At 51.5% G+C, this 22,126-nt stretch overlaps 7 protein-coding genes across 7 annotated transcripts; 5 read left to right on the forward strand and 2 right to left on the reverse strand.

Annotated features, from left to right (window-relative positions):
• Nucleotides 1-639: 639 nt before the first annotated feature.
• On the forward strand, nucleotides 640-1,113 carry BO86DRAFT_103336 (uncharacterized protein). Its single transcript, XM_025665881.1, has one exon. It carries the CDS (start codon nucleotides 697-699, stop codon nucleotides 1,018-1,020), a length of 324 nt encoding a protein of 107 aa, XP_025527152.1. The 5' UTR covers nucleotides 640-696; the 3' UTR covers nucleotides 1,021-1,113.
• A 1,142-nt stretch (nucleotides 1,114-2,255) lies between these two features.
• On the forward strand, nucleotides 2,256-3,151 carry BO86DRAFT_103333 (uncharacterized protein). Its single transcript, XM_025665880.1, has one exon. It carries the CDS (start codon nucleotides 2,464-2,466, stop codon nucleotides 2,911-2,913), a length of 450 nt encoding a protein of 149 aa, XP_025527153.1. The 5' UTR covers nucleotides 2,256-2,463; the 3' UTR covers nucleotides 2,914-3,151.
• A 1,502-nt stretch (nucleotides 3,152-4,653) lies between these two features.
• On the forward strand, nucleotides 4,654-6,768 carry BO86DRAFT_103351 (putative MFS monosaccharide transporter). Its single transcript, XM_025665882.1, has 4 exons — nucleotides 4,654-4,852; nucleotides 4,929-5,036; nucleotides 5,104-5,644; nucleotides 5,732-6,768. Exons 1-4 carry the CDS (start codon nucleotides 4,759-4,761, stop codon nucleotides 6,570-6,572), a joined length of 1,584 nt encoding a protein of 527 aa, XP_025527154.1. The 5' UTR covers nucleotides 4,654-4,758; the 3' UTR covers nucleotides 6,573-6,768.
• Nucleotides 6,769-7,882: 1,114 nt separating this feature from the next.
• Nucleotides 7,883-9,698, forward strand: BO86DRAFT_363459 (Rab family GTPase). The gene is made up of 2 exons (XM_025669972.1): nucleotides 7,883-8,318; nucleotides 8,400-9,698. Exons 1-2 carry the CDS (start codon nucleotides 8,273-8,275, stop codon nucleotides 9,224-9,226), a joined length of 873 nt encoding a protein of 290 aa, XP_025527155.1. The 5' UTR covers nucleotides 7,883-8,272; the 3' UTR covers nucleotides 9,227-9,698.
• Nucleotides 9,699-11,967: 2,269 nt separating this feature from the next.
• BO86DRAFT_363462 (DUF3431 domain-containing protein) lies at nucleotides 11,968-13,908 on the forward strand. Its single transcript, XM_025669973.1, has 4 exons — nucleotides 11,968-12,123; nucleotides 12,303-12,762; nucleotides 12,893-13,462; nucleotides 13,542-13,908. Exons 2-4 carry the CDS (start codon nucleotides 12,371-12,373, stop codon nucleotides 13,597-13,599), a joined length of 1,020 nt encoding a protein of 339 aa, XP_025527156.1. The 5' UTR covers nucleotides 11,968-12,123; nucleotides 12,303-12,370; the 3' UTR covers nucleotides 13,600-13,908.
• A 588-nt stretch (nucleotides 13,909-14,496) lies between these two features.
• BO86DRAFT_389728 (cation-translocating P-type ATPase) lies at nucleotides 14,497-18,766 on the reverse strand. Its single transcript, XM_025672212.1, has 10 exons — nucleotides 18,244-18,766; nucleotides 18,101-18,174; nucleotides 17,496-18,035; nucleotides 17,172-17,442; nucleotides 16,881-17,121; nucleotides 16,430-16,824; nucleotides 16,028-16,376; nucleotides 15,383-15,966; nucleotides 15,007-15,324; nucleotides 14,497-14,922 (listed from the first exon to the last, which is right to left on the reverse strand). Exons 1-10 carry the CDS (start codon nucleotides 18,459-18,461, stop codon nucleotides 14,622-14,624), a joined length of 3,291 nt encoding a protein of 1,096 aa, XP_025527157.1. The 5' UTR covers nucleotides 18,462-18,766; the 3' UTR covers nucleotides 14,497-14,621.
• Nucleotides 18,767-19,245: 479 nt separating this feature from the next.
• On the reverse strand, nucleotides 19,246-20,504 carry BO86DRAFT_400225 (FAD-dependent oxidoreductase; the record flags this gene model as incomplete). Its single annotated transcript, XM_025673695.1, has 4 exons — nucleotides 19,246-19,258; nucleotides 19,315-19,457; nucleotides 19,515-20,160; nucleotides 20,212-20,504. 4 exons carry the CDS (start codon nucleotides 20,502-20,504, stop codon nucleotides 19,246-19,248), a joined length of 1,095 nt encoding a protein of 364 aa, XP_025527158.1.
• Nucleotides 20,505-22,126: the final 1,622 nt, after the last annotated feature.

Here is a 22,126-nt window from a genome sequence, read left to right on the forward strand (position 1 = left end):
AGCGCCACCGGCATACGGGTTAGGGTGTCACGCATGGGATACATGTAGATGTGATGAACAAATGTAATGCTGCCATATAGTCAGATCTGGACGTAGTTTATAACAGGAATGTGCCCAAGAATGGGCGAAATTGAATCAACATCCTCAAGAAACGAAGAAACAATGCCGAGTTGAAACGAAATGAACGAATAGCCATGTCGAAGCTCTTGCTTACATAACCCGCCGATCTGATCTTTCTTTGTTTACAGCTGTCAGGTACGCACCGATCATGCAGCAAGGAACAGGCCTCGATGCGACAACTCTACTCCGTAGGCTGCTATACTTTGGTGGCTTCCTGATTGCAACTGTTGACCTGCAAAGCCACAACCCACACTATTACCCAATTGGTGAACGCCTCAGTTCAACCAAATCTGAGTATTATTTTTTGTAGCGAAGCTGATGCTTGAAAGTGTCGCACTTCGTTGGGTTGGCATTTGTGGCATGGATGTTCTAGAACTGGGGAATCTGCATGTGAAGCACTCCCCGAACCAGGCTGCCTTCAGAACTGTCCAGATACTATTCTGTTCACGTCACACAAGCTGAAAGTGCTTTGAGGTTCACTGATTGGCCCAAGTCTGTTGGACTCCATCCTACCATCTTCTTCTGTTACCTGTCCCCGTGACTTGAAGCTCCGAGAGCCCCGGCATCCAGACCGAGATGGCCTTTTTGGCACTCGGCACGCCGGTGCCGGGTCCGCTGGTCGGTATAAGAAGCATCGGGCTCCCGGTCTCTGCCCCTGGACATGCGAGCTCGTGCGCAGAGCAAGGCTATATAAAGCTATGCTGTCTGCTGAGTCTTCTGTGCATCGAAAGCGCGAGCTCAGTCATGACCTCGCGCACGAGGTTCTCGTCAGATGCAGCATGGTCCGCGAGTCACCTCATTTTTCGGCTCAAGCCAAGTGTCAACTCACGGCTATCCAGTTTTAGACAACCAACCACCAACCAACTAATTACTCATTTCGCCAGGATGCAGCTTGACTAGCCAAGGACCGAATTTTTACCCTCCATTACTGTTCGATCGAAGTGTGTGTTTCGCTTGGGACGACCGGCAAAGCTTTCAAGGTTGACTTTCTGTTACTCAATATCGGCTCTGTCCAGTCCACTATTGTTCGCCAATGATGGGTTGATCATGCAACGGTGACCTCTTACGTGATACGGTGTATGCGGAATGAAAATTTCCGCACTGTCGGGCGGGGTCGAATCTCCTGAAGCGTCGACATTCTCAACACTTGGATTCCCGTTCCGTTGTTCCATCCCGAATCTTTGTCGCAGCCAAGCCCGACCGTGTGCAGTCGGTTTCAACCCTCGGGCCGTCTCCGTCGAGATCTCAACCAGTCAGTCTACTTCAAAATTCGACCTGAGTCTCGGGAACAAGTCGGACGAAGGCCGATGGCCTCACCGCAACACCCCGTTGTATGATTCTTTCTTGACACGTAGAGGATGATGCACCCACTCGGGTCCGTGTTAGCCCAGAAAAGCTATCGTGCTTTTCGTCCACCGAGCAGGATATGGATACTGATGCCTGAGACGGCGCGGACTTTTTCACCCGACATCTGATACCTGCCTAATGCGGTGATCATTACTTGAACCGCACCATACTAATGCTAGCGAATGAAGCATGGGGCCAATTCAGTTCTATGCTTTGGCAAGTTAGTGCAGGCGACAATTATCTTCACCCGATTCTCACGATCAGAAAATAAATCACTCGACTATCGTCGATGTCGTCACCACCTCGGCTGTCGCTCGTCTTTTTTCGCTATGGCCGTTGCTTTTACCCGGACCGCTCTACGTCCAACTGCTTCGTTGGTAGCTACACTACTGCTCTTCGAATCAATTTAGAGCCTGGTCAGACATCTATCCGAGCGGACTTCGGCACGTTCATTCATGTCGATCCTTTCTACATGAGTCTGCCCGTCAAATGTCGGAAGACTGGCGCGGAACATGCTGCTTCAAAAGTCTCCCTCCTGGAAGGATATGGATTTCCCCGACGAGAGTCAATGGGGCCATAGGCAGGATTCGGACTTGAGGGGCAGAAGTCAGATTGTCTTGCTCAGCAAAACCAAACTGTTCTATTGGCGCAGAATCAGGAACTGACTGACAATTTCATTGACCAATGGATCGCATTCGCTGGGTACAAGAAGACGAAGCATTCAAATGACGATTGGCGGCAGGTGCGCGTCGTTTTAGTCCCCGACTTCCCCCCACTTGATCTGCCCAAAAAGGTTGGATCTTCCCCACAAGCTTTACCCCCACTCCGTCTCTTGCCGAGACGAGGGCTTGGGAGTTTGGTCGACACCTCGTACACCAAGGCCAAACAAGCATAGTGTTCTCTTCTTCTTGATTGCTTGGCCTTCGTTTTTATGGCCAAAGCGGCCACAAAAACGCCATTGACGTAATGGCGAATGACAAGTAGATCGAGCTCGTCATGACCACCACCACCTTTGCGGCACGAGACAAGCATGTCATCCTTCGACCATCAGAGCATATGCTAAGCTCTGCTAAGCAAACCGGCACGCATGCGTTCCGAACGAAAAGTGCTGATTCATTGCTTGTCAGCGCCGAGGGGTGGATTCCAGAGAATCACCCGAAATTGCTTAGTGTCAGAATTCAGTGGGGGCTTCGAGGTACAGCAGCCAGGCAGATCGCAGCAGACACACGTCGATTTTTATCGCATGCTTGGCAGTCTCATGACTACAGAATATCTGACTGGGTCGTGAATAACTTTTTCCGCCGACTTTCGGGGGTACCTGGACGGGCCAACGGCCGTCCCGATCATGAGTCCCTTTCGGTTCCGAGTGGAACTACGGTCATAGAGAACATCAGACACCTTTCGAAGACCAAATGGCCGGTAAGGTATCGAAAGTCGAGAATCTAAATCCTAGTAGGTGTACCTCCGAAAACCGCGGGTTCAGAAGACTGAATAAGGCGCGAAGAGCTGCGTGACTCGCGACGGCGTAGAAGGACGCGGAGGGATATTAAACCCATATTATGGGAGGGGAGGGGAAATGGAGCCTGGAGATGGAGAGGGGAAGACCAAGTGGGGAGCAACCAGACTTTGGTGAGCGGTGGGACCGAATCAGCAGCGAGGGCCTCCCACCAAAGCAATTGTGTTAACCCTACATCTGTCTAAACCTCTCTTCCTGTCGGACATAATTTCGATATTCTCGAAAATATGGATAACAGGTTTTCATTATAAGCTAAGTGAAGATTGCCATTGGCGCAAGGTCGTCTCACCTTGCAGTCTGAACGCTAGGCGCAGTCGGGAAACTTTATGGAACCGCCTACGGAAACGGCTTCCCGAAGGAGGGCCGACTGACTGCTGCGCGCATTCAGTTTTGACCATCATTGCCTCAAGTGACCTGGGGTTGCATGGGCAGGAAGATCTTGTTCTGTGATGCAGTTGCAATAGACGGGTGTTGAACCCTGATCATGGTGGATGTTAGGCAGCGGGAATCGAATCTTGGAGGCTCAAATACTGCAACAACAATGGCGCCCGCATTCAGATTTCCCCGGGAGCGGGCACTGACTCCAGGCAGGCGAGATAACATGTAAGACTGTAAGATTGTAAGATTATTCAGCCGGCACGAGGATTCTCCATGAAAACCCCCTCGCTTGAGTTGCTTAATTGAGTGGAACATGCCAATTCACCAGGCAACTCAGCCCTGCACAATTGATTCCACGTTGGGAATCGGCGGTTCCGGTCCGGCAGGCAGCTGGGCTGTCTCCGTACCCATCATCAGATCTTCTATGCCGTACCTTTCTACCGACGGTATCCTCGTTAAATCAATGCACAGCGAGCTGAGAAAGCATCTTCCGGACACAACAGCCACGTACTTAGGACTGCTAGACATGTCACAGGCTTCCATTATGTTTCCGATGCTGGGTGTTAACCCGTGTGTCGGAATTGGACAATAATGAGTGACACCTGCTATGTTAACTCAACTCACCCAAAAAGGGCCAACTGCAGGGCCCATCCCGAATCTCAGGTAGCCTCGGGTGGGAAGAATAACAATCCTTGGTACGATTCTTTGCCTCCCTCCCGGTCCCCCTTTTTTGCGGCTACAATATTTTCCCCCTCCAATTGTCTCTTTTCTATATATTTTTTTCTGCTTTTTTCTTTTCATTTTTGATTTACTTGATAAAATAAACCGAATTAATAAATCAATTTCCTGAGAATTATCTTAGTGGTCCCCAGGCAAATCCTGTGATGTCATTGCTCATTGCCCACCCACAGTGGGCCTCTGGATCCACCCCCAAAAGATGCTTAACCCAGCGTTATTGATGCATTCGGTCCCCTGCTGCTCCACAAAACAAACAATAATGAGGAGTGCGATTATGTTTTCAATGCCCGTCGACGACTAGTGGAGTACTCGCGCAGCACCAGCTTGGGGGATAAGAGATTGTCAGCCAGCATGCATGAGACCATGAGCACCATGGGGATGAGTAGATAATCCCCCCCCTTCCCTCCCCGACTTCTCCGCGTTCGGTTTTTGTCTCGTTCTCATTCATCTCTATTGCATCCCTCCTTCTCCTCCTTTCCTAGCCCAGGGTGCAACCGAGCACAGGAGACTCGACTGAAACAGGAGTTCATCGGAGAAGAGGGCGACTCAACTTAAGTGTTCGATCGCTCTAGATATCCCATCTACCTTGACTGGGATTCCTCAACCTCTACATCTATCTTCTTGAGTGTTTGCCGTTGTCTTGTGCAGATCCTTTCACCATGGCGCCGACGTACGCAGGGATGTCGGGCAAGAAATTGTCCGTGTCCATCTCGACCATTGCTACGATGGGCTTCCTTCTGTTCGGTTATGATCGTATGTCTTGATCCTTCACCGGGTGTCTCTGGGATGCCACCATGGACAGTCTTGAGCTAATCTTGCTTTACTACAGAGGGTGTCATGTCCGGTATTATTAGTGACACGGCTTTCCAAGACCTTTTCACTGCCACCAAGGGCAATGCCACCATGCAGGCCCTGGTGACCTCGGTCTATGAGTTGGGTTCGTATACTTCCCAGTCTATATCCTGTCAGAGTCCTTGATCATTCCTAACGACCACACGATGCAGGTTGCTTGTTTGGCGCTTTGTTCGCTCTGTTCTTTGGTGATAGACTTGGCCGTCGATTGATCATCATGTTCGGCGCCACCATCATGATTGTCGGTGTCATTATCCAGGTTACGTCGTTTGCCGGCCACATCCCCCTGTTGCAATTCTTCATCGGCCGTGTCATCACCGGTATCGGGAACGGAATGAACACCTCCACCATCCCTACCTACCAGGCTGAATGTTCGAAGACAAGCAACCGTGGTCTTCTAATCTGTATCGAGGGTGGTATCATCGCCATCGGTACTGCGATTGCCTACTGGATCGATTACGGTGCTCACTTTGGTAACAAGGATCTCGTGTGGCGTTTCCCCATCGCCTTCCAGATCTTCTTTGGTTTGATTATCATTGTCGGAATGTACTACCTTCCTGATTCCCCGCGCTACCTGATTGCCAAGGATCGCGTCCAGGAGGGAGAGTACGTGCTGGCGGCTCTGGGTGGCTTTGAAATCGACGACCACGAGACACAGCTCCAGAAGCAGCTGGTCATTGACTCCATCAGAGCGTAAGTCTAGTCACTTTGCAGTCATCTTGCAGTCGTCGCAAGTTTCGATTACCTGGTTGTGTGGAAAGCTAATGCCAATCACATTAGTTCGAGTGCTGCTGGACAGGGTGTAACATACCGTGACCTACTCACCGGCGGCCGTTCCCAACATCTCCGTCGCATGCTGATCGGCTCTTCGTCTCAGATCTTTCAGCAGCTCGGTGGATGCAACGCGGTCATCTACTACTTGCCGCTGTTACTCGAAGAAAACCTTAAAGAGGGTACTAACTTTGCTCTATTGATCTCCGGTGTCAATATGATTGTCTATGCTATCTTTGCTACCTTTTCCTGGTTTTTTATTGAGAAGATCGGTCGCCGCAAGCTCTTCCTGGGTGGTTCCATCGTTCAGTGTGTTGCGATGATTATTACCTTTGGTTGCCTTATTCCCGGTACGAAGTCGACCGCCAAGGGATCGATTTTCGGTATTTTCCTCTACATGGCTGCGTTTGGTGCTACTTGGCTTCCTCTGCCCTGGTTGTACCCGGCCGAGTTGTCACCTATCAAGACTCGTGCCAAGGCCAACGCTGTCTCTACTTGCAGCAACTGGCTGTTTAACTTCTTCGTTGTTATGATCACGCCGGTCATGGTTTCTAGCATCGGCTGGGGTACCTACTGCTTCTTCGCTGCCATGAACGCCCTGTTCATTCCCTTCATCTGGTTCTTTTACCCGGAGACAGCCAACCGAAGCTTGGAGGAAATCGACATCATCTTCGCCAAGGGCTTCACCGAAAACATCAGCTACGTCAAGGCCGCCAAGGATCTGCCCAAGCTTTCGGACGACGAAGTCGAGCGGAAGGCCATGGAGTACGGCTTTGGTGGCGCCAACGATGAAGAGAAGACGAGCGCAGCTGATCTATCCGGATCGAACAGCGGCAAGGACTTTGAGTAAAAAACTCCAATGTCACTTTCATGACGTTTGGACCGATGCTTTTACGCGTTGTATGCCTTGGACCTTTCGTTGCTGCTAAGCCTGGCTGTCTACGCTCGAGTGACACTAGTAGGTGGCTAGATGCAGCTCCGATGTTTGGTCCTTTTTCTCTTCACTTGTGATGTTGTTATTCTGTCTTCCAAAATGTATGCCACTTTGGCATGCCAGAGGGTCGTGCCAATCCACGGCCGGAGTTGCATGATTTTGGCACTGGCATTGTTTTGGCTGCGCAGTCCTGACTCGGCGCAGCCGCTGAACATATAGATTCCCCCAGATTACTGTTGTGATCTTTTTGTGTTTTCCTACGCGATTACCCCCTGAGTTGCTTGACCTGTATGGAACAGGTCGCGGCTCAGATGTTTGTCTTGTCTTGCCTTATGGCGAGGGTTTCTGTACATTTCTGAGGATCGGCCATTTTAGAAACGATTGGGCGATCACCACCCATGAAAGGCGTGGGTAGAACATGGCATGATTTCAAAAGCACATTTTTTCTTGGATTTGAGTACTTCATATTCGTAGATTTTAAATTGGCCTGTCGCGAGTAGATTAAAGTATCGCCCAAGTCCCGAGTGTCTGGATGGAAGGTGAGTGGTAGAAATTCGCGGGACCTGCATGCAGGTGGTCCGAGTTTCGCTCGGTCGCTTATCGCTTGGGGGAATTTGGAAAGGAAAGGGAAAAGGTAAAAAAAAGGCTAGAAGCTCAACCCTCGTTCTTTCCGGGCTCTCGCCCCTTCTAGCGGTCTGTGCCCTGCAATAACCCTGGACTGAGGCTGACAATCTGCCATTGCAATATGGGATGAACTCTTAACACTGTCCATCGTTCACTGTACAGTCATCGGCAGTGGCTCCGGAAAAGACCGATCGAAGGAATGTTTCGAGGTGAATTCGAATTCCGTGGCTAGAAGTTCTGCAGCCAAGCCCAGCTGATCCCTGTAAGGGGGGCCGAAAGAAGGGTCTTTGAGGAGGAGGGGGGGGGGGGGAATTGCCCAGATTGCACCGTTGGATTTGGCTGTGAACATTATGGACTGCAGTTGGTGATCAAGCCATTTGCACACATGCACACAATTAAGTGGCTTGAGTTGTTCGTGTTCCGATTCTTGTTCACAGTCCAGTTAGTTGACTGCGACAAGAGGAGGGAAGACCAGACTGGACTGGACCGGGGAGCACGACAGACAGACGTCAGTGATCGGCTGATCTGCTTTAGTTCGTGATGGCTCCGATTTGATCTTGGGTGGAGGGGAGGTCAAAGAGTGGAGGAAGGAGAAGGAGGGGGGGGGCTGAAGTGAATCAATGAAATGAAGAAGTGAATGAAACGAATGAATGGCTGGTGGGTTAACCAGGTTGTTTGAGCCTCGTTCCCGCTTTCTTGGAAATGACTGCTTGCTGCTGCTCATCTTCCTTGAATCCTGCTTGCTTGCTTGCTTGCCTGCCTGCTTGCTTGACTCTGACTGACTGACTGATCCTTTCACACTCCACGCCTCTCGCTTGTTTCCCTCTTACACTCTCTTTCATTCTCTCTTTTGCCTTTCTTTCTTTCTTTCCCTTGGCTTCTTGTACAAACTTATCTCATTTGCGCGTGTGCGCTCTTTCATTTATCCCTTCTCCCTGCTGGAACATGCAAATCCAGCTTTCCCTCGGCCCCGCCTCTTTCTCTACCCCGCCATGAGCTCATCTCTTGAGGCCAAGATTGTGGTCCTCGGCGCCCAGGGTCAGTTGTCTCTCCACCACAACAACACGACAGACACAAATACGACTTGTATCGCAGCTAACACACACAAACATCTCGCAGGCGTGGGCAAAACCTCCCTCGTCCAACGCTATGTCAAGAACGCCTTTGATCCCGCCGGCACCGCCTCCACCGTCGGCGCCTCCTTCGTCACGAAACGCGTCCTCGACAGCGCCTCCGACACCATTGTTCGCCTCCAAATCTGGGACACTGCTGGCCAGGAACGGTTCCGGAGCATCTCGCGACTCTACTACCGCGGCGCCAACGCCTGCCTCCTCTGCTACGACATCACCGACGAACAGAGTTTCCAAGAAATGACCGGGTGGCTCCTCGAGCTCAAGAAGAACGTCTTCGAGGACGACCCCATCGTGATCCACGTGGTGGGAACGAAATCCGACATCGTGACCATGGAACCCTCGCGCCGCCGGGTCCCCTTCGAGCGCACCATCGCCTACGTCGCCGAACAGCTCTACCCAACCCAGGCCTCGACCCCTCCGCCGTCCGCGGGATACGGCCCCTCGTCCAGCACGCCCCAGGGCATCGACAGCAAGCGCAGCAGCGGTTTCTGGGGCCAGGATATCGGGTGGGACTGCTGCCACGAGATCAGCGCCAAGGATGGGGAGGGCATCGAGGAGGTGTTCCGGGTGATCACAAGGAAGCTGGTCGAGCAGCGCAACAAGCGCGAGGCCGGGCTGAGCCCGTCGCTGCTGTCGCCGTCCTCGCTGGATGGCATGCCCCCGGCCAGTCCGGCAAATATCGATGGTAGCGGTAGCTTTCGGCTGGGGTACGGCGATAAGCGACGCAGTTGGCTTGGATTCCCGCCCAGCAGCCAGGGAGATGAGGTCGATGTCCCGGTGGAGGTGGCCAGGAAGAAAGGGGGATGCTGCTGATAGCGCGTTCATTGCCTTTCGTTTCCGGCTACCATCTCCCTCTGCATGGGACCCTTACAAATTATGTCTTCCTGCTCGGCGCCATCGCATCCGCTGCTCGGTCCCTGTATGTTCTTTGCGTTGCGAGGACTTTGGTGGGCGTTTCTTCTGCATTCGGCATTTCTCTCCTCCATCTTGCATGATTTGATGACGATGTATACGACTTTTGATGCTTCTGTTCTTCATGCTGTGTTTGTACGTTTCCCCCCCCCGATCAGGGATTTTTCCCTCTTCTTTTTCTTTATCTTGTGGTTTTGCTTGGACTGCTACACTATGACTGCTGGCATGGCATCGGATCGGTTGGTTGTTAGATAGATCTTATTAGGGCGCTTCGGGGAGGATCTAATGGACATGATATGAACTGTCTTCAAGTATCCTGGTCAGTGGAGTTTACATGCATTGTTATGACTGATTATACCACCGTGGTCTTGACATATCTGCTTGCATGATTCCCAGATTTGCTGTCTTGACAATCCACATTCGCCGTCGGGGTTACTGAATACTCAGACAACCTGGCGATATGCCAAGCTCGTTCGACACTTATGACACGCATTCGCCCATTCTCTTGCTGTTACTTGCAGGCGTAGCGAAGAACGACCTACATCTGTCTCCCTGCCTAGCTAGACATGGTGTCGCTTCCGTGAGAGCTGATGCGTAAGCCAGCTTTTGTCTTGTCTCTCAAATGCCCCATTGGAAGTAACATCGTCTTGCCTCTGAGCTACTCACTCAGAGGCTAGTCTCGTCATGCTGTCACGACGGCTTCTGTTCCTGACAGCCCAAGTTGTATCGATTATGCCCATTTCTGCGGATGACAGATGCGCTTGGATAGTATGTACTTGCTACTCCCCTACTCACCGGCGGGTGTTCTGAACATCTCTGTCGTCTGTGAATTAGGTCTCTGTCCTAGCCATCTAGATGTGATATAGTTACCTATCATCATTTTTACCTTTTTTAAAAAAAAAGAACTTTAGAAGGGGTACCGACTTTATTTTCATGATCTCTGGTATCCGTATAATTGTCGACACTGTCTTTGCTACTTTCTTCTGGTTTTTTGTTGAGAATTTGTGTCTTGATCCAACTGTGGACCAACTGTGAATTCTGGGTGCTATTTCAACAGAGAAGGGAGAAAAAAAAAAAAGGGGGAGTTGTGCTGATTTAGAGATCGTCGTATTGTTGACTGTTCTAAGGTATTCGAGGCGAGGGTCCGGATGTGGGACAAGCCTGCCTAGAAAACAACTGTCATACGAACGTTGAACTTGTTCTGTGTGTACAAAGTATTGTTAGGTATTCATGGTCTACGGCCTGCTAGTACATACAGTAGTTTGCAAACTGTGCACAGGTTACAATTGTGTAAATCTGTAGGCCTCGAATCTCGAGATTAGTGGCCCTTCACCAGGCAGGCAAACCCGTATCAAGACTTGCCAGATTTGCAACGGGCCAGATTCCTTCCAGGTCCGCGCCCGATACGAGCCCCACACCCGCCGGCGGGCTGACAGTCGTCAAAACAACAAAAGACGTGTTTCAGACTGTGACCATGACTGCCGTCTGTCTTGCTCGATATCATCCAGGATTTTCATTTCTCTCCAAGGGACGAATGAATTGATCGGCAAGCATCAGGTGGGATTGGGGATTGTTCCTATTGATGGATTCGATTGTTCTGGTCTTGTAATTGCCGAGGTTGTGATTGAAGAAGAGGGGAGAGGGGGAAGGGGGGAGGGGTCATCAATCAACAAGGGCATTGTTTTTCTCTGCTGCTGCTGCTGCTGCTGCTGTTGCTGCTGCTGTTGTACTACATACAACTAAGACTTTCGGATGTCTGTTCCACACACGAGGCGAGTACCGTACAGCAGGGCGTCCGTCGCCTTTTCTTAGTTGGAATGCGAAACCGTCTAACAAGGCTTGTGTGTGTGTATGCATGTGTGTGAATGATCAAGCTGACTGTCAGTGCAGCTGGGATTAAATCGTGGGAACTGGGCCAGAACCAGAACTGCAGACTCAGAGAGAGAGAAAAAGAAAAATAAAAAAGGGTTCAAAGTGGAATGGCCGGGTTATCAATGGCCACTCACACCCGCGGTTGCGGTGGGACGTTTGAGATAGACTCGACCTCGCCGGTGGATCTTTTTGCAAAGTCGCCCGCCCAGATCAGGCACACCACAATCTGTTCATTTCCCCCCGAGAGTACTGACCTTATTTGTCCCACCGGAGATGGAGTTTTACTGGGAACTTGGCTGAAGGACTGCAATGATCGTCCCGTCATGTTTAACGTGAGGGGGTAAAGAAGATGAAGACGAGGAAGAACTTGAAGCCCGTAATGTGCAACGCAACTACAAGGGGGGATGGCGACATCCTAGAATATAGTACTATGCTACTACCCACACAACAATTGCTGCTTGACCATATTGCCTCACATTCAATGTCAATGTAAAGGTTGATTCTATGGAACAAGTGAGACCTTTGTCGAGAATCTGGTAAAAATAGCCTATTCATCGTCCATTGAAATGCTTCACAATGTCTACAGACAACCACTTATCGGCTGGTATTTCCTGAGCCCGGGTAAAATTACCGCTGACAGTACGATACACCTTGAAGCTATACAACCCTTCCACTCTGCACCAGGCAATCCACCAATCCGCGTACAGACCGAGTGGTGATAAGCCTCAGGCCCCCGTCGACGGCGTCGGCTCTTGCTTCTTTCCTTTCCGCTCCTTTGCGTCTGTTGCGGTGCTTCTTCATTGCTGCTTTTGCTGCTCTGCTGTTGCTTCCTCTTCTTCTTCTGCTTCTTCTTTACTCGCTCCCTTCCTCCTCATCTCTTTCCTTGAACCGCCATTCATCTCATAGACAATCCTGCGCGTCATAGAGTAAGTCCTCCTGAAATTGCCCTCATGTTTAATTTGCTGTCTTGCTCTGCCGTGTCCGCTGCCCGTGGTGTCTCTCCTTATTTCTCCGCTTCTTATTAACGACCTCCCTCCTCCCTTCCACCCCTTCTCTTTCTCCTTGCCTTAAACCCGATCGCTCATTGGAATCTCTTTCTATCCAGAATTCAGCCACCCACACGCCCCATTCCAAAGCCCCCTCGGCCGTGAGACAGCAAGCAAATGTTATGAAATGAGACTATCCTACCGTATCGGTACGGCCGCCCTCCTGATCGTCGCCATCTTCCTGATCAAGCGCCACCTCGATCTCGTCCAGGATGAATCGCGCGTCCAGTCCGGCTGGAGCTTCAACGGCGTAAGCGGCGGTTCGGGCTCGTCGGAACCCGCGGCCAACGACAAGAGCAAAGATGCCAATGCCCCGGCCTCGAAGGAGGAACTCCCGGTGGTAGGAGGTGGGAAGAAGGATCAATCAGCCGCCGCCTCCGCGGACGACGACGATGGGATCGCGCTCGGGTCACGGCCAGTCTACGAAACTACCCCGATTATCGTCCCCAATGATCGGGTGATTGTCATGGCCAAATTGGCCGCGGAGGATACAGCTTGGGTTAGCAACGACTTGGCGGAGTATGTCTCCCCTCAATCTAAACGTTATCTTTTCTTTTCCCTCCTCTCTATACATGGCTGCGCCGGAACTCAGCTGCGCGCTTCTTCAATTGAAGCAGAATTATCTCGCTAACTGAGAATTCTGTCGCAGCTGGCGCAATTACATCTACACCGTCGACGACGTCAATGCCGCCAAACACACCCCCCAGAACAAGGGCCGCGAGAGTCTCGCCTACCTCCAATACATCATCGAACACTACGACGACCTCCCGTCGACGATCGTCTTCATTCACAGCCACCGCGACGGCTACCCGGGCGCCTGGCACACCGACACCATGGAATACAGCAACGTCGACTCGATTCGCGCGCTGCAGACCGACTTCGTCCAGCGCAACGGCTACGCCAACCTCCGCTGCCAGCTGACCCCCGGCTGCCCGGACGAGATCCGCCCCTTCCGCAACCCGCCCCAGTCGGGCCAGACCACCGAACGGGTCTACGCGGACGCCTGGGAGCAGCTCTTCAACAACACCGATGTCCCCGAGGTCGTCGCCGTCGCCTGCTGCTCGCAGTTTGCCGTCTCGCGCGACCAGGTGCTCCAGCGGCCCCTGAGCGACTACATGTGGTTCTACGAGTGGGTGCTGACCACTCCGCTGTCGGACAAACTGGCCGCGGGTGTCATGGAGTACACTTGGCATATTATCTTCGGGCAGGAACCTGTCTAGTACGTCCATTTTCCTCTTTCCCCCCCCCCCGCCCGCGCGCCTTCAAAGGCAACTGATGCTAACCGAAGCGCGCAACAGCTGCCCCGATTCCTATCAATGCTACGAAGACGTCTATGGCAACCCCTACTTCTGGTGATAGATTGCCCTTTCATCTCTCTCTCTCTCTCTCTCTCTCTCTCTCTCTCTCTCTCTCTACCTCTCTCTCCCGCCGCGTCTGTACAGAATACCCCGCCCCCTTTCTTTCACCTTCCTCCGTTATCCCATCTATCATCTACCTTGTAATCTTTCCTTCCCCACCCCGCCGTTCGCCCCTTGTCTGGCCTTGAATTTGGCGACGATCTCACGCAATGTCCTCTATCTATGCTTCGGTGGTGTTGGCTGTATATGTCTTGGAAATCTGGTTTCCATTTTTTTATCTACTTAAAAGTCCCATCTATGAGCAAATATACATGATAACTGAAATTAGAGGTTTTTTTTTTCTCGAGTGTGGGTTCAGGGGTAAGTCGGGAGATTGTGGTAGGATGGATATGCGATAAAGCACTGGGACCGGGCTATGGCAATCTGATGGCCGTGTCTTATTCAGGGTGCTTGCTTGTCAATCCTGCGAAGCGCACATGGTACACCTGGTCTCTAAATATGCCGACAGCAGATCAGATCACTCCGTTGATTCTTACTATTTGCGAGTGTTACGCGCAGGGTCTGTTTGGATACAGACAAACAGGCAAATAGCCCAGTATGCTCGACTCATTATGATCGAGAGACAGAGACTCTTATCTCTACTAGAGTCTACTCTGGTATACAACGACAGAGATGTCGACTATGCGATTATCGTATATCATATGTAAGTATGTATTTATGTACATCAAGAAACGAAAGACAAGATAAATCACAACCCCTCCCTCCCGGCCCAGCCATAGCCCATAATTAGTAAGTAACCCGGTATGACAGAGTCTCTACCCACCTGACCACTGCAGCTAGTCTACCACATTCGGGAAAAGCAGAGATCCCGGTCTAAATCGGAAGCAACATGCACCACCGGGTGTAACCCGCCGGTAGGCCAACCAACCAAGCATGAACATGTAGGTAGTCTAGCCTCTAACCAATACTCCCCCAAACCACCTCCGGAAAAGCAAAGCAAAGCGAAAAAGCAACACAGTCTCACCACGCGAATCGAGCCAGAAGCCCGCTCGGCCACCGCCTCACTCCGGCCTTCCGCAGCTCATCGAGCACCACGATCCCCACCCCGAATGCCGCAGGCAGGAAGTAGTGGATCGCGGGGACGCTAGTCGTGTTCAACGTGCGCTGGAGCGGGGGGATATACAGCCAGAAAATGGCCATGACAAGGGCAAACAAGATGGCGGGAAAGAGGAGCAAATTCTGGGTTTTCTTGTTGAAGGCCGGTGGGTGCGAGAAGATGGAGAGGCGGCGGGTGCGGACGGCCATGAGGTTGAACCATTGCCTGGTTTTGACATCGCTGTTAGTTGTCGGAACGAGAAGAGTAAAGAGGCGAGAAGTGATGGAGCCGGAGCAGGAGGCAACTTACATCACGACGAGGTTGACAAAATAGACAGAGCTGGCTTCGTTGAGGCGGGCTGTGAGCCAGTCTTGGTCAATGTCGGAGGGGTAATTGCCAAACTTGAACCAGAAGACGGAGAAAGGGACACCGTTTCGCTCAAGGTACCAGAAGGCCATGGCGAATGAGCAGACGGTTTCGATAATGCCAAGAACGCCGTATGCGTGGAAGATGAGTTTCCAGTTCACAAGGCGGTTCTGCTTGGGCTTGCGTGGCGGCCGGAGGAGGACGTCGGCTTCGGGTTTCTCGTAGGCGAGCACTGTCGCAGCCGCGCAGTCTGTGAAACAGCTGATCGGATTGAGCTTGTTAGCTAATGCGACTGATGGTAAGAGGACGAGGAGCTTACCAGATGATGATCATCAGAAAGGATGAGAGGACCTGGGGAAGCCCAAAAACGACATTGCAAAAGACAGGCCAGAACTCGGAGAACGAGCCCGCAGGGAGAAGATAGACAATTGTCTTCTTCAAATTGTCAAATACAACCCGTCCGTACTGCACCGCTTCGACAATGGCAGAGAAAGACTCCAGAAGAACCATATCAGAGGCCTCGATGGCAATGTCGGACCCGCTGCCCAATGCGATGCCGATGTCAGCTGCCTTCAGAGACGGCGCATCGTTAACACCGTCGCCAGTCATGCCGACAATCTCGTCTCTGGCGCGGAACTCGCGAACAATACGAAGCTTTTGCTCGGGAGTGGTTCGCCAAAAGACGATTTCCTGGTACTGACAGAGTTGTTCCCATTGGTGATCATTGAGGCTCATAAGGTCAGCCCCACTGATAGTGATCGCGGAGGCAGTAGGAGCACTGGAGGCCTTCTCGGAGTCCGTTGATCGTTTAAGAGCAGTCGCATCATCAACGAGACCGTTTGTGCTGACAATTCCACATTGCCGCGCGATAGCCAGCGCTGTGAGGCCAAAGTCACCGGTCACCTGGTAAAGACGCAGTCAGCACAATCCAGCCCAGATCTCAATCTCTGCGCGGAATACGCACCATGAAGATCCGAATCCCTGCACGTCGCAGGGTACTGATGACTTCTGGAATCTCTTCCCTCGGAGGATCGACGATACCGACCATGCCGACTAGAACTAGCCCGGCCTTCGCTTGGTTCAGCATTTCAGTCTCATACTCGTGTGAGGATGGCTGAAACATGATCTCAGCGGAAGAGAGAACTTTTCGCGCGAGGAGAATTACGCGCTTTCCTTCTGCAGACCACTGGTCCTTGACTTCTCTCATCCGAGCCAGCATCCGTGCTTCCAGTGGCTGCACGCTGCCATCCAGATCAATGAATCGCGAGCATCGGTCGATGAGAATGTCTGGTGCACCTTTAATCGTGAAGAGACTACCCAGAGACTGTAAGTATGTTGCCCAAAGGAGTGCGCGTTGCCAACTTACATATCGCTGCGCTTGAACTGAGCAGACTCTGCAGCAGACATCGCGAGTCCCAGTCCTTCTGGTTCAGCGAGTGTGAATGTCCGTACCATAAATTTATTTTTGCTATTGAAAGCCAGCTCATAAGTCCTTTTCCAAGTTTGGCGCAGTTTAGCTACCGATCCAAAACATTCGGATAACCTCAGGACAGCTTGATCGGTCGCATTCCCATGGATCTCTCTCTCGTGGAGCGGGAGCTGCATTGATGCGGCATCGAATTCAGCTGCATTGCAGAGACCGGCCATGGCGCGAAGCTGGTGGACTCCGCTCTTCTTGCCCTTCCTGTTCATCTCATCCCTTGCCGAATCAGGGCTAAAGCAGGTTGTCGAGATGGCACACTCTGTAACAAACATTTTGTTCTAGTAGGGCGCAAGGTTAGTGAATAGTGACGTTTTGGCAATTGCGTGAGACAAACCCTTGTCAACGTTCCAGTCTTGTCTGAGCAGATTACAGAGACAGCACCCAGAGTCTCCACAGTCTTCAGCGATTTGCACAGAATCTTGTTCTTGCTCATGAGATTGGCGGTGATTGTCAAGTTCGCAGTAAGGGCGATTGGAAGGCCTTCAGGAATGAATGCGATAGCAACGCTCACGCAGTCGACGATCAGAGTAGGGACGTTGATCCAGTCAGGATGTTCTTTTCGAAGCCATCCAGCCCTATGGATTATGAGTATCGAGCAACATGCTGCGCTTGAGGCAAAACATACCAGACCCCAACAACAAGAATGATCATAGCTAGCATGATCGCGACAATGAACGACACGAAGCGCAGGATCTCTTTTTCCAAGGTGGTCAAGCCTTTCTTGGGCTCACTCGTCAGCTTGGCGATACGACCAAAAACAGTCGAGTCACCAGTGGAGACGACGACGCCTACGGCACTGCCAGCCACGCAGTGTGTTCCCTGCAGACCAATGCAGTGTGTCTCGAGGTAATTGTCATCCGTGGAACTGACCGTTCCATTAATCGGGGCGGATTCACCTTCAGAAGCCTTTTAGCACAAGCTGCCTGCAATATGTTGCGGGGGAGCATACCAGTCAGAATCGAACGATCAAAGCTTGCGTCAGTCGAGACTTCGACCAAGCGCAGATCAGCAGGCAGCTTGGTTCCAGCCGTGAGATGCACCACGTCACCAGGAACAATTTCTGGTCCAGAGACCACAGTGAGTGAGCTGTCGCGGAGGACAAGACAACTTTCCGGTAACATGGCAGTGATTGAAGCCATGACTCGTGACGATGACCAATCTTGCCACGCATTAAACCCAGCTTGGATGAAAAACACAGCAAGTAGAACGATAGCTAACGCAAGATTTGCTATAGCTGGAGGTTGGCCGAGAGGCTTCCATGAGACAAACACCAGAACACTTCCTATAAGGAGGATGGCCCCGAAGCCTTTAAAGAAGTAACCGAATATCTGCCAGAACCACTGGTGTGGCAGCGGCGACAGAGCATTCTTCCCATATTCCTGCAGGCGTTGATGAACTTGTTCGCGCGAGAGTCCCTGCGATATATCGACTTTCCATCGTTTCTGTAGCTCTTCGGTTGAAATTTGATGCCAGTCGAGGTTTGAAAGGTCTAGAAAAGGATTGCAAGTCAGCGACAACCCGCGGGACAACAAGTTCAAAGTTGAAGATGTCTACCTGTCACAACATTATTCTTCGTTCTGGCGGTCTCAGCAAGTTCTTTTTCTCTTGCTTCATCGATGTCAAAGGAGCTGCAAGGGCGATTGTTAGTTTCTCTGCTGGAATCATGCTTGCAGGATTCATCAAGAGAAAGCACTCACACAGTGCGGTAATGAATTGGCAATGAGAGTGAAGGGTCAACGGTTGCCCTCCGGTTACGACTTCGCACAGACATCTGAGAGTTATTTGACACGGTTGACATGGTTCTCGAGAGCTCTGGAAGCGGTTTCTTGGGCTGGAGACCAGTCTCTTCGTCTACCTCCTGCCAGCGCAGGCGGGTTGCCTCTGCTTTTGGCGAGCTGGGTCGTTGTTGCGCCATATTGGACTAGAGGATAGAGAGCCTCTGAGGAAAGCAGGCACCAAATATGTAGATGAAAGAGAGAAGGCTGAAGGAGAGTAGCACGGTCAAAAGCGTGTTGTGCTTTGCTTGCTCTTTATACTTGGGGTCACATTCTGTCATGTGTCAACCATGCTCTCGCTGCTATGCAGCTGCCATGCGAGATTTTTTGCAGGGCTCAGTAGATTGCCATCGATACCACATGCGGAGTGAGAGGTTGAGGGGTTAATCCGAACCAGTCACCAAAGCAGCTTGGACCTGATGCTGGATCGAGACTGAGATCAGTGGCTTTGGTAAATCCCGCAAGTGGGCTCAACTGGCGGAGCGGGAAGCGACCCAAATCTCTTTTCGCTTCATGCCGCCTCAAAACAATACGGCTGCCTTCGTTCAGCTGTTATATCGCCCCCATCGGAAATCATATCGCGCAAAAAAAAATTTCCCTGATGCAAGTTCAGCTCCTGTTTTATTAGAGCCATGTGGCTCTGGCCAAGCCAGCTAATTTACCCCACCGTCCTTCGGTCTGGTGAGCGACTGGACAATGAACAGCAATGCCACGATCATGGTTGACACAACAGGCACTCCTGAAAACCGCACACTCCAATTTCTCTCCTGCGGGTCACTCCGACTCTTTGGAACAGCTGGTCGACGCGAAGGTAAAGAGAGATGCTGTACTTGTGCAGTCTGTGGTGTTAGATCACCGAGAAGCGCAATCCCCATTGCGGAATGGTAGTAACAGAAGTAAGATCGAAGGAGTCTCAGCCACCAATTACCACCTGCCTCTACGCGTGCGACTGAGTGCGATACCCACGAAAACAGCCTCATTCTGCCTCTGTACTTGTTCTCCCAAGTCTGCAATCGTGACTCCAGGTAGGCTTCCGTCCAGGGCGCATCGGTTTTGCTGGCTAGCACGATGCAATTTCCCACGGAAGCAGCCGTCTCTATGGCACAGTTTGCTCCTTGGCCTATGTTGGGAGTCGTCTACAAACATGTCAGTTCCCTTGAGTGCTTTTGGTACGGCTGAGTACGGTTGCCTACCTTGTTCACAGCGTCTCCTATACATGCAAAACGGCCTGCTGACCATTGGTTCTGGAAAGACTCCTCGAGCGGAACGAACGTGAACGAACTTGTGCGGTCGTATATCTCCATGAAAGTGACCTCGCCGGAGACGTGTTTGTCGAGGAACGGTGCCATGAGGGGTGCGACGCTCGTCTTCCCTTGCTGACGTCTCCAAGCCTGCCGACTCGTATGCGGCCATGCTATAGATATGAACCAGAAAACTTGCGCATCTTTGCCAACCATGATGAGCATGACCCATCCAACTCCAAATGTACGGTAGACTACGCCCGCTTTGAGTCCTGGAACAGGGTCGGCAGTGCCAAAGACTCCAGCAAACGATGTTTTCTGAGGGATCTCCCTCGCCAGAAAAAACCGAGCAGCGTGTCTGTTAGATTGGATATATTGCCACATTTGCGAGCGTACAATGGAGTGTACACCATCTGCCCCAACCACTATATCCCCGGAGACTTGTGAACCATCGGCGGTGTGAACAGTGACTTCCCGGGCGGATGGAGTCACTTGAATAACCTTCTTGTTGAAACGAATACGGTCTTGGCGAGGTAGATAGTCGAAGAGGATACTCAACAACGCTTGCCGTGAGATGATGGAGAGCGGATAGCCCGTCCTACCTCCAGATCAGCCCCAGTCAACAAGAAGCACGTCAATCAGATCTTACCGCCGAGAAGTCAAATGCCGAGTGTCAATGTCCAGAAGGAGGCGCCCACTGTCGAAATATGTTGTGTACGACACGATGCGCGCTGCCTGGCGCAGTACCTTATCATATAATCCCAGTTGGTCCAGAATCCGGGCTCCATTTGGCTGCAGAACGAGCCCAGTACCTTGAGTGATCTGACTAGCCCTAGCCTCCAGGATTGTGAAGTCGACATTGGCGCTGGAGAGGCAGTGAGCGAGGGTCAGGCCCGCGATCGATGCGCCCACGATTATGACGTGGAACTTCCGATTGCTCATCGCGGACGTTCTTTGGTGTGGAAGAACTAAGATGAACTAGATCCATGTTCTAGATGAAGATTGTGCACATCAGATGGTGGACCTAGGCGTTTTATAGGAGGATTTGATAAGGATATGTGGACGTGAGGGCGGGGGAACGGGGGGAGGGGTTGGATAACAATAGATATGCTGGTGAAAAATACGATATTGACAGAAAATGACAATAGATGGTTGTAGTCGTCTGGAAGGGGTGAATTGACTCTAGATGAGAGACAGTCCTGCTGTAGGTTGTCGGAATGGCAGGCACCACCGCCCCTCACCGGTCCGCGTCTGATGGGCTGTACCACCCCAGTTCAACGGTCTGGTGAATGAGTCCTGTCAGTGTACGATGAATGACCTGGTCATGTGCATGGGTCCTTGGCTCTTTTCAAGGTGGTGGATTGCTGGTGTCTACCTTATATTGTGCTCGCAAGCCAGATTCCAAGAGTACAAGCAGACCACGAGCTTTCATCACATTTCATTATCAAAGGGCCTAAGAGCCGAATGTGAGCATCATCAGATAGCAGCATGGGGTCATTTGCAAGTGGTTGACGCAGGTGTATTATGAATGACCCTCCAACGCGCATGCCGTGGTCCTCTTATTCATGTGCCTATCAACCTCTTCCACAAGCTTCCATTCTACAAACCTGCCTCGCCCGTACCTCTTAACCATCCGGGACCAAGCAGAGATGCTAATCAGCAAGCTTTGCGTGATACAAGAGCTCGCAGAACAGGGCCACATTCAGGTCGGGCCAATAGGCCAGGTGGCTTAGTCCAAAGATCAAGATTTAGGGAAGGGTACTGAGTAGGTAAGACAGAAAGTGAGATTAGGTACCAGATCAGATAAGATCGGCCCTTTATGTATTAGATAGATGCAAGACGATAAAGCTTATGGATGCACTGTACTGGTTCGATGCCTTGTTGGGATTTATTTCGAGAGTTCCCTCGATGCTGTGGAAGAAATCATCGCAAAGCCTCAGTTGACCCAACGCGAGAGACTCGAAGATATTTGAGATAGCGACTGCACCCATCATTCGACTTCCAGTCCGAGATGGGTGAAAACACCAGCCTCCTATAGCAGGCTGGGTGATGCGACAGATGCTATGCACAGCAGCACGGTCGATAATCTCACGCACCATGTCATTGTGAATTGAATCGAATAACAGGCAACTCAACCGAATTTCCAACGACTCAAAAGCGAAACAAGAGATCCGAGATCCTGACTTCAGTCCATCAATAACGTACTGCTGTCATGATTGCCCTGCACAAAGCCTTTCCGACATCGATCGCCAACTTCGCTAACCCACTCACGAGCCACCCACCAGCCCGGCAGCGGCCGCTGTCTCGACCACGAACTTATTCCCCTCTAGGTCTAGCGCCCCCCTAAACTTACCTTTACGTACCTGTCATCCCCACCCTTAGTAACTTCCCCGATCGCCCTAAAGAAGTACGTACAATACCGTCCACTCTCTCCAGGCTGGCACTCACACTTGTTCTTCCAGAGTCAAAGCTTTCCAAGTTTCCTCCCTCGAGTCCCCAAGGCACCCTCCCGATCTCGCTATCACCACAGACCATCCAACCCCAAATCTTCCTATCCACAACAA

The sequence above is a fragment of the Aspergillus japonicus genome (genome assembly GCF_003184785.1).
Source record: "Aspergillus japonicus CBS 114.51 unplaced genomic scaffold BO86scaffold_28, whole genome shotgun sequence".
Classification (NCBI taxonomy): domain Eukaryota; kingdom Fungi; phylum Ascomycota; class Eurotiomycetes; order Eurotiales; family Aspergillaceae; genus Aspergillus; species Aspergillus japonicus.

Bases quoted from the DNA above. Each gene is read 5' to 3' on its own strand.
- BO86DRAFT_363462 (XM_025669973.1), top strand. From the start codon at position 12,371: ATGAGACTATCCTACCGTATCGGTACGGCCGCCCTCCTGATCGTCGCC. The intron at 12,763-12,892 runs GTATGTCTCCCC...ATTCTGTCGCAG, and splicing joins GTTAGCAACGACTTGGCGGA to CTGGCGCAATTACATCTACA. The intron at 13,463-13,541 runs GTACGTCCATTT...AGCGCGCAACAG, and splicing joins TTCGGGCAGGAACCTGTCTA to CTGCCCCGATTCCTATCAAT.
- BO86DRAFT_103351 (XM_025665882.1), top strand. From the start codon at position 4,759: ATGGCGCCGACGTACGCAGGGATGTCGGGCAAGAAATTGTCCGTGTCC. The intron at 4,853-4,928 runs GTATGTCTTGAT...GCTTTACTACAG, and splicing joins CCTTCTGTTCGGTTATGATC to AGGGTGTCATGTCCGGTATT. The intron at 5,645-5,731 runs GTAAGTCTAGTC...CAATCACATTAG, and splicing joins GTCATTGACTCCATCAGAGC to TTCGAGTGCTGCTGGACAGG.
- BO86DRAFT_389728 (XM_025672212.1), bottom strand. From the start codon at position 18,461: ATGGCGCAACAACGACCCAGCTCGCCAAAAGCAGAGGCAACCCGCCTG. The intron at 18,175-18,243 runs GTGAGTGCTTTC...TCGCCCTTGCAG, and splicing joins CCAATTCATTACCGCACTGT to CTCCTTTGACATCGATGAAG. The intron at 18,036-18,100 runs GTAGACATCTTC...ATCCTTTTCTAG, and splicing joins GAAGAATAATGTTGTGACAG to ACCTTTCAAACCTCGACTGG.
- BO86DRAFT_363459 (XM_025669972.1), top strand. From the start codon at position 8,273: ATGAGCTCATCTCTTGAGGCCAAGATTGTGGTCCTCGGCGCCCAGG. The intron at 8,319-8,399 runs GTCAGTTGTCTC...AACATCTCGCAG, and splicing joins TGTGGTCCTCGGCGCCCAGG to GCGTGGGCAAAACCTCCCTC.
- BO86DRAFT_103336 (XM_025665881.1), top strand. From the start codon at position 697: ATGGCCTTTTTGGCACTCGGCACGCCGGTGCCGGGTCCGCTGGTCGGT.
- BO86DRAFT_103333 (XM_025665880.1), top strand. From the start codon at position 2,464: ATGACCACCACCACCTTTGCGGCACGAGACAAGCATGTCATCCTTCGA.